This window comes from Alligator sinensis, unplaced genomic scaffold (assembly GCF_000455745.1).
Source record: "Alligator sinensis unplaced genomic scaffold, ASM45574v1 scaffold888_1, whole genome shotgun sequence".
In the NCBI taxonomy this organism is placed as follows: Eukaryota; Metazoa; Chordata; order Crocodylia; family Alligatoridae; genus Alligator; species Alligator sinensis.
The window spans coordinates 269,270-278,536 of NW_005842533.1; the positions used below are offsets into that span (position 1 = coordinate 269,270).

At 58.3% G+C, this 9,267-nt stretch overlaps 1 protein-coding gene across 1 annotated transcript in view; it reads left to right on the forward strand.

The window, feature by feature from the left end:
• LOC102379374 (putative cation exchanger C521.04c) overlaps positions 1-9,267 on the forward strand; it is an 18,486-nt gene that overhangs the window by 4,219 nt on the left and 5,000 nt on the right. Inside the window, 13 exon segments of the mRNA XM_014523764.2 lie at positions 7-40; positions 854-1,009; positions 2,005-2,132; positions 3,835-3,943; positions 5,023-5,139; positions 5,468-5,535; positions 5,720-5,866; positions 6,154-6,339; positions 6,514-6,616; positions 7,234-7,375; positions 7,763-7,946; positions 8,212-8,311; positions 9,254-9,267. Of these exon segments, the coding sequence (XP_014379250.2) occupies positions 7-40; positions 854-1,009; positions 2,005-2,132; positions 3,835-3,943; positions 5,023-5,139; positions 5,468-5,535; positions 5,720-5,866; positions 6,154-6,339; positions 6,514-6,616; positions 7,234-7,375; positions 7,763-7,946; positions 8,212-8,311; positions 9,254-9,267 (1,488 nt within the window).

Here is a 9,267-nt window from a genome sequence, read left to right on the forward strand (position 1 = left end):
GCGGAGCCCGGGCGGCGGCGCTACACGCACGGGGCTTTCGGTGAGCACGGGCCCGGGGGAGCCCCGCGCCGCTCCCGGGGCAAGTCGGGCTCTTGCAACCTGGCAGTGTCCCCGGGGCTGGGAGCCGCACGGGTGTTGCCCGGCCCCTGGAGAGAGAGGGGGGTGAGCACCAGCAGTGCTTGGCCTTGCTGGGCAAGCCGGGCTTGAGACCCCCCTGCAGAAAAACCCCAGTCGGGTTGCGCTCCCTTTGACTACAGGGGGATAAGAGCGGTCTCTCTGCTGCAAGGACGATGCCAGCTGTGCGGCGTCTCTGGGGTCACCCAGACTCGGGGTGGCACTGCCTGGAAAGGGGCTCGGGGCACCCCGGCGGACAGGCCCCACTTGCTCTAGGCCATTCCTGCCGGTTCCTAACCCTGCACTCCTCCCTCTTCTCTCACCCACCTGCAAGGCATCCCAGATAAACCAGAGGGATTTCACTTACTTGTTAGCGGTTTGAGCAGCTTGGGTCCTCCCTGCTTGGACTGCCTGCCAGCCAGCCCCGGACTAGATGGACGGGGAAACTCCTGCTCGAGGCAGGGTCGGCCCTGTCCGGACCAGCCGAAGCATTGCTTCCACGCTCCCCTTCTGGCCGGAGGCATCTGCTTGGATGCTATAAGCAGGCAGGGTTATAAAAACAGGGCTCGAGTCCTAGTGCGGTGAAGCAGGTGCTTGGTCAGGAGTAGCAGCCAGGTGTTTGGCTCGTCTTCCTTCCAGCTACAGGCCGGACCGCGCGTGGCTGGGGTGGAAGAGGCTGTAACAGCCACATCCCTGTCCCGGTGCGGGGGTGACTCTCCCTCGCTGTGTCCTTTTGCAGACTTCCCGAGGGAATTTGACCACAAGCCCGATGGCCACCGGAGGGGGTCGCTCTGCGACCGGCAATGTGCGGCCATCAACAACATGCAGGGCGACCTTGGGGACATGCACTCGGGCTCTCATCAGCACAGCATCATGATGCCCAGGATCCTGCCAGGTACGCGGAGGGAGTGGGCTACAGATGCCTCGTGTGCCATGCTGGGGGGACGCGGTCCCTGCTCCGGTCACTGCTGACTGTCCAGAGCCCATCGTGGGACTTGCTGGAAGCAGAGAGGGCTCCGTCTCTTCTGCTGGGGTGACGCCAAGAAGCAGCCTGGATGCTTGGGTCTTTGGTTTGGCTGCTGCCTGGCAGGTGTGGCCCCTGGGAGCCCAAGCCAGGAGATCCCATGGTGGTAGTGGCAGCAGTGCTAGCATGGCAAGGCTTTCTTGTGATCGTGGCTCTACCGGGGATTACGCTATGACCCTTCAGCGGGACAGTGATGAAGTGCAGTTCAATAGGTGCCAGGGCTGTGCCCCCACCTTCTCTCTGCTACTCCCTTATGGGATTGCTGCCCTCCTCGGTGTGGATGAAGGGGGCATTGATGTAACAAGCTAGAAATGCATGTGGTGGTGATGCCCTTCCTCCACCCGTTTCTCTTTCCCCTCTGGATTACGTTACCATTTGACCTAAACCGTGGCTCTCGGGTGTCCTCGGTTCAGTGCTCTTCCCCATCCAGCGGGCACCCAGAAGGGGACCCGAGCCATCCTGCCCTGCTCCGGAGGCCCCAAAGCCGGTTGCTCCATCGGGTGTGAGCTGTTAGCAAGGCTGTTGCGTCTCGCCAACCTGAAGGAGGGTGATTCTCAGACTTTGCTATGGTGCAGACCTCGTCTCCATGAGAAACCTGGGTCTTGTAGTAACCACAGGACTGTTCACAGTAGTTTGTTTTCCAAAAGCCTGCCCTCCGTCCCTCTCCCGGGTCTGTGGAGAGGGCTGGTTCCACTCCTGCCTTCCTCCACCCCTCTGACATGGAGCCAGGACGGGGCTGTTTTGTGCTGTCGGTGGGATCCCAAGTACTGCAAAACCGCTGGGCTGCAAGGTGTGGCTGTGCAATCCTGGCTAGCCCGGGGTAGGTCATAACTGGGTACCTTTCCCGCCCCTCCACTCTCCCGCAGTGATCTCCACGCCAGCCTGCTGCCAGCAGCTATCGGACGAGTTGCCAGTCTGCGACAGCTGCCCCTTGAAAACAACCATCACGGCAGAAAATGAGGTGGAAGCCGCCAAGCTCTCCAACAACTACAAGGTCAGCTCGGTCTCCTCCCACTTGGGCTCGTGGCTGCTGGTCCCACTGTCCTGACCGCTCCTTTCTGACTTGGATGTGTCTGTGCACCTCTGCTCTCTGGGGCAGGGCCCTTTCCTTGCTGCACCATTGTTGCTCTGATTCTCTGCAGGGGGGTAGCGCCGAGTGCCTGGAGCCTCGGTTTTTTAAGCAGATGCTTTGCCCCGGAGGTGGGAGCAGACTCTGGGTCTGCACTGGATACCCAGGACCAGTGACAGGGCTTGGCTTTGCAGTATAACCTGGGCACAGTTGCTACCAGTGTTTTGCACTCCAGCTGGACGTGGTGATGACGGGGCTGGAACGAACTGAACCTGGCCCCTGCTATGCTGTGAAGATTAGCAGCAGCTGGGTGACCAGCACAGGTGCCAATAATCAACCTGATTGAGCTTGGGGCATTACACTAACGCACCTCTGGATTGTCCTTGTGTGGCCCTCCTAATGTCTCACTTCATGTAGAGTTGGACTCCTTAACTTCTACAAGGTGCTGCCTGGTTTAATTAGTGGGATGTGGCAGAGGAAGCTGCTGGCAAATAGATGAGCTGCTTTGATGGGAGAAGTGCAAACATATTTGCAGTGATCAAGCTGAGATGGGAGTCGCTTCCAGATGGGAGACCAAATAAGCTGGAGCCTGGGATTGGAGAACTGAATACCAGCTGTTGCCCATGTCTTGTGCCCATAGTAGAGTCCCTCTTGCAGTCTGATCTGTAGCTAGCTCCCTGGGGGCGGTGAGGCTGGGATGGGCCAGGAAGTGCTGTTAACCCTCCTGCAGGTGGGAAAACTGAGGTCCCAAGGGACTAAGCAACTTCCCCAGGTGCTCTTGGAAACTGAGCTTGTTTCAGACCTCTTGCTGGCTTTGTTTTACCTAAACCAAGATGCAAATTGCTGATCTTTTGAAGCACAATAGTCTGAACACTTTTTGCAGGGAAAACTCCTTCCTGGGGTCCTGGAAGGAGATAACACTTCACTCCAGCCTGTGAGGCAGGGCTGCTCCTGCTTTCTGAGCATTAGCTGGCTCTCAAATTGCAGGGTTTCCTCTTAACCATGAAGAGGATGTGAAGAGATGTCCTCTCATCCAGGCCGAGTAGGAAAGAAACCTGAGGCTTCCTGTGGGAGAGGCGGAGTTGCTGTAATCTGATGCAGTGGGGACTTCATAAAACCACTCCTGAGAGCTGGTTGCTGACAGTCATTGGGCCTCTTGCTGTCTCCACAATCCTTGGAGGAGCTGCATGGGCCAGCTGCAAGCTCTGCTTTTAATCCCAGCTGTATCCCCATCTCTCTAAAGCAGGCCTGGAGGTCCAAGGCCAAGGCCCAGACCCAGACTCAATCGCTCGAGCAGCTCCTCTGCTCCCTGCTGCATGCATGTCTGAGCAGCCCTTAGCTGGACAACCCCGCACTGTTCATGCACAAACCCTGGGGAGCAGCACCCCATGGCATGGCTGACGCCTGGCCTCCTTCCCCTGCTCTGTCCCTGTAGGTAGGACATGTCCTAGGTGGGGGGGGTACCAGTGGTGACACCCCACGTGCTGAACTTGGGGCTTTGCTTGGTGGCACAAATGCTGTCCCCCTGCCATGAAGCCACGCACAGCACTCCTGCCTAGTGCTAAAGCAGTGGCAGGTGTAGTCTGCAATCGCACGGACCTAACTGCACGTTGCGTGTCCCAAACAGTTTGGCTTCAAGAAGTGGAAGAGTCACGTGACGGCCCGGCCCTGGGCAGACCGCTCGGAGATCGTGAAGGAGCTCTACTCAGACCTGAATGTCATCAAGAGCTCGAGAGGTATGCAGTATTGTAGCTGGGGCTGGTCCTGCTTGGAGCAGGGGGTTGGACCAGATGTGACCTCCCGAGGTCCCTTCCCACCCTCCTGATTTTTCTGATTTTTCTAAACCAGACTGGGCTGCCACTGATCTGCCCAGCATGCAGCAAGCTTTCTGGCGTGGTGGGTGGGAGAAGCCCTAAATCTGCCTCCCAGGATGACTAGAAGCCCAGAGACTTGAGGGAGAAGGGGATCCCTGTGTACCAGCCAGGGGGACTGAGCTGCCTGGCTTGCACATGTGTGGTCTGTCATCCCTCCCTGGAAAGGGACAGAAGGGAGAAGTACTCTTCTCCCCCCAGAAAGGAGGCTTGAAACCTAAAGGTGTCTTTTTGCATGATGGAAAATGAAGATTGCAAAGAACTGACTGAACAGCAAAGCGGATGTACTTTCCAGGGTCTCGTCTATTGGCAACCCACCGCTTGGGCACAACAGTTATCATTTGTGGATGTAACAGGCAGCTTGAACTAAGTGTGGGTCTTGGCCCGGCGTCCAACAGGTGTCCTAGACCTGGAGCAGAGATGTATGGGTGGAGAGGCTGGGAAGAGACTTGGCCCGTGGGGATCTTGCAGCAGTGGTGGGGCTGCTAGGGGCTTGGAGCATGCTTGATGCCTACTAGGCTAGGATGGGACCAGGGGAGCTCTCCTCCTATGTCCTGACTCCTTGGTGGGGCTGGGAGCCTTGCTGCCCATGACTGCAGGGAGCATTGCTCCACCTGGCAGTGGAAGAGCTTTGAGCAGCTGCAAATGCTAGAGCTGGCCGTCTTCCCTCAAGACGACCCTGCACTGGGATCGCATCGGGACCCCTCTTAGCTCTGTAGCTAGAAGCATCTTAAACCGTGACTGTCCTGCAGAGGTGGCTCCTTCCACAGGGGATGGGTCTTATGTGGGTGCAGAGCACGCTTCTGGGTCCCCCAGCCCAGCAGCATGTGCGCCGTGTACACGTTGCACTCTGGTCTCTGGGGCTACGACCATCCTGAAATGCAGCCTGCTCCCAAACCAGCCAGGATGGGTGTCCTCACCCCCTCCATGTCCCTTCTCACCAGGCTCCACGGTCACCTGTGGGAACATCTTCTACCTGCTGCTGTTTGGATGGTGGCTGTCTCTCGTCTACCTCCTGGTTGCTGCTGTGATGTTCCTCTCTGTGGTTGCAGCTCCATACGGTATGGCCTGCAGAGACTCATGATAATGGTCTGGGTCCTAGTTTTTCCCCTGCAGCCAGGGCACGTCTGACTGCCAGCCAGCAAAGGAAACGATAGTGGATTCCAGCAACCCTCGTTGTTGGTTTTCCCCCTTCTCCAAGTTCCTCCCATAAAGGTGGGAAGTCCCAACACCAGACCTCTGCTAGCTGCAGAAGCTCTTTGAATTGCAGCTCTGGCCCCTGCCCCGCTCCCCCAAGCAGCAACATCAACTGCAGGGGTGCCGTGCCCACAGCTTGGCCCTTCCTGATGCTGGAGCAGTCCCAGGGCTGACTGCTCTCTCTCCCTGTAGGAAAGCTGTGCTGGGACCTGGCGGGCTATTTCTTCTGGCCCTTTGGGAAAGTGATCCAAAAGGTGGAGGTGAGTTGGATGAGAGCTGCCTGCTCTGGGGCAGGGTCCATGGCTAGTCCTTTCGGCCCAGCCCCTGACTTTTTTTAGGTCTTTATTCCGACTCCCCTGGGCACAGCAGCCGAGTCCTCTGTCCCATGGGCGCCCTCCTGTGTGCGGCTCTTTCTGAGCGGCCCTGCTCTCCTCCCATCTCCAGGCTGACCCCCCTCTGAGGAAGTGCAACACCCTGTTCAACAAGTGCACGGTCATCTCGGAAGTGAGCGACCCCAAGGAGAGCACCCCCTTGCTCCCCCAGCACAACGTGGGGCAGGGGCTGGCGGGCAACGCTGATGCCACGTACTGGGTAAGGCTCCTGCCTGGCTGGGCACTGTCCCTGCATCACGCTGGAGGGAGAAGATGACCCTTGGGAGTGGCTGGGGAGTCTGTTTTTGGGGGGGGCCACCAGCACAAACCCAAATGAGGACTATGGTGGTCAACAGTGTCCTCTGGCTACAGCCTCCCTGTTGCAGGGGCCAGGCTGTATCACACCACTACAAGCTGTGCTGGCTGTCTTCAGGTGGGAGAAATACGGGGTGCTGAGCTGTCCCCTGGGCACCGGTATGGACCAGCCTTGCTCTCCTCTTCCCCCAGCATCGTACCGACACCTACGTCTGGCTCCTGCTGGGCTACCCGTTCCTCGCCGTCGCCCACAGTCTGGTCTGCTTCATCTCCTGGCTCCTCGTGTTCATCATCCCCATCGCCAAGATGAATGCACGGACAGTGACTTGGATCCTGCTCCTGCCCCCAGAGCAGGTGCACGTCCAGCGCGTGAGGAAGGTGGGTTGCTCCAGCCTGCCCCTCCTAGGGGGACTGTGTGAGGGCTGGTGTCTAGAGGCAGTGTCCCATTGGGTGCCAGCACTCCCAGTACTCTGCTTCTCCCTTGTACTGGAGGGGTTGGGCAGGAAGGACTTGGAGCAAAGAAATGACCCAAAGGCTTCTGCCCCCGCTCAGACCGAGGTACCGCTGGATGCGGAAGTGATCCTGTGCTGCTACCGTGCCGTGAACGCCTACTACTACAAATACGCCGTGGACGGGATCAACGTCTTCGCTGTCAGTATCCTTGAACCGTTGGCTGCCCCTGGCTCGAGGGGCAGTGTCATGGGTTGGGCAGCTCTGAGCTGAGATGACTGCAGGGGAGAGAAGATGCTGGGAACAAATGCAGGAATCATCCCTAAGGCAGGGCGAATTGAGCTTTCTTGGTCCTAGGTGGCTGCTGGGCATCGGTCACTGGCTCCCGGTGCTTGTTCTCGACCTGGCAGGGAGCTCGTGGACGATGGACCCGCTGATTGCCATTAACCAGACTGGTCGGGGATCTTCCTGCATCTCTGAACTAATTGGTGGAGGGCAGGCAGGGTATGATAGGGTGGTGGGGGTAGATCCCTAGGTGGGGGAAATGCGAATGGGGTTCATCTGAAGCATGCCCTCCTGCCAGTGCTGGAGATCAGGTCTGACCCCATGCAGCACTTAAAGGGAATTTCACCCTGCTGAAGGTCTGTAGGAGCATAAAATGCCTCACCAGGGGCCTAGGCCAAGTGCAACAGGACATGGCAAGGTAAAACGGGGACGTGGCTTGCAGGCTGGGAGGGGTGGGTGGAGATTGAACCTCCTTGAGCTGGAGGCTCTCCAGCACTTGCCCAGCAGCAGGCTGTCCCTTGACCGGCTCCGCTGCAGACCTGCTGCCCCTGGTGATCGTGACTCTGGTGCTGGGCTACGTCGACAGCCACAACCGCTTCATCAGCTCCCCTGTGAAGTTCACGCTCTCGCTGCTCTCCATCATGCCCCTCTCCTACTACATCGGCATGGCCATTGCCAGGTAAGCGTGACCGTCCTTGCTGCTCTGACGGGTTGAGGGCAGCCACGATTCCTGTGTCGCCCTGAACCAATGTAGTAGCGTAATAGTCGAGTCTTGAGGCTCCTGACTCTCTTTTTTTTTTTTGTGTTGGTGCTTCTCCCCTCCCCTACTGGTCATGGCGGATCTAGATTGGCTTGGGACGGGAAGGCCAGTTGCATTGCTATCGACCATGATGGGCAAGCGGCTCCCAAAACCAAATGGGACTTCGCCCTTCAGTACGAGGGGTGGGATCCACATAGCTGTTGCCCTTGAAGGTGGGCAGAAACTCCTCACCTGGGTGCAGCGGTCCTCCCAGAGCCCATCCTGGCACAGCCTCTCCGAGCTAAGGTCCGTCTCTGTGTGCTTCAGTATTTCAGCGCAGAGTAACTTTGCGGTGGGGGCCGTGGTGAACGCCACATTCGGCTCCATCACCGAGCTGACCTTCTACATCACGGCCCTTATCAAGGGCACCCGCGAGGGGAACAAGTGCTACGAGGAGATCGTGAAGGCAGCCTTGACAGGGACCCTGGTGGGCTGCGTCCTCTTTGTCCCGGTGAGTCTGGCTGGAAGCCCCGCGGATCGTTCCTGTTCTCCGCTTGCTCCGTGTCCGTCTGATCCTCGCGGTGTCTGCTTCTGCCTCAGTGTAAATCTCTCCCACTTGCCTTCCTCGGTCTCCTCCTCGTGGGAATTGTCTCCTATCCCAGTGACAACTTGGGGGCGGGGGGAGAAGGACTCTCTAGGCCACGAGCTTTCAAGGGACTTGGCTTACTATGGCCCAAGAGCTTGGTAGTGATAACACATCCTCCACTTCCTCCCAGGGTTTGTGCATGGTGATTGGGGGCATCAAACACCAGGAGCAGAAATTCAACAGCAGGTCGGCAGGCGTCAGCTCGGCCCTGCTCTTCCTTTCCGTGGGAGGTAAGGTGTGGAAACCTGGTGCAGGAAGGAGGGGACAATGGTTTGGATATCTTGGCTGTACCGGGTCGTGGCCTTCGCGATGACCCATGGGTCTTGCAAGACCCATCACAGGGTGGGAGCAGCACTTGAGCATCTATTAACAGCCTCTCTTGTAGAAGCAGGGTGTTGGCTGCTGAGGTCCCCCTGCTTTTTACCTGGGGCAGGTGCAATGTCTTGTGTTGTATCGGGCTTGACAGTAGCTTTGGGAAGACTCTATGGACTTCCACAGGATGGTGTGGACAGGGCTGATGCTGTGTCTGGTGAGGGTTTAGACTAAATGGGACCTCTGGAAGTCCCTTCCAGTTCACTTGTCCGTGAAGACCATCACGGGACCCTTCCCTGGTGTGTTCAGGCTGGCTCTAGATTCTCCTCTACATCAGTTGAGTCCCTCAGATCTGTTCCTGTCTCCATGTTGAGAGGCTCAGGGGTGCTTCCTTGGTGGTACCATCCACTATTGCAGGAGCCTCCCTGCAGCTCTGGACACTACTTGAATGCTGTTCCTAAATCTGTCCGTGCCATGGGGGAATGCAGGACCTGACCGTGATGGGGCACGGGGATGGGCAGACTCCCAGCGCCCAACTTCCCCACAGGCCAGATGCTTGAAACGAGTGTGGCTTTACCTTGGTGCTCGAAGTAACCCCAGCAGCCGGGCTGAGGAGGCCTCTTCCTGCAGCTCGCTGCTCTGCAGGGACTCGAGGAGAAGCCCTATGCCCGCTGGAGGCCCTGAGGGCTCTCGCTGGGCTCAAACTGGTGTAGCCGGATAGCCGTGGGCAAACCTGTGTTAGCCAAGAAGCTGAGCAGAGGCCAGCAGGCCACGGGGCCCCTTGCCCATGGTGCTGGGGTTGGGTTGGGGGGTGTCCGCCTCGGACGAGCACCCTTCTGACCCTCGCACTGCTGCCACAGGTGTCTTTGCCCCG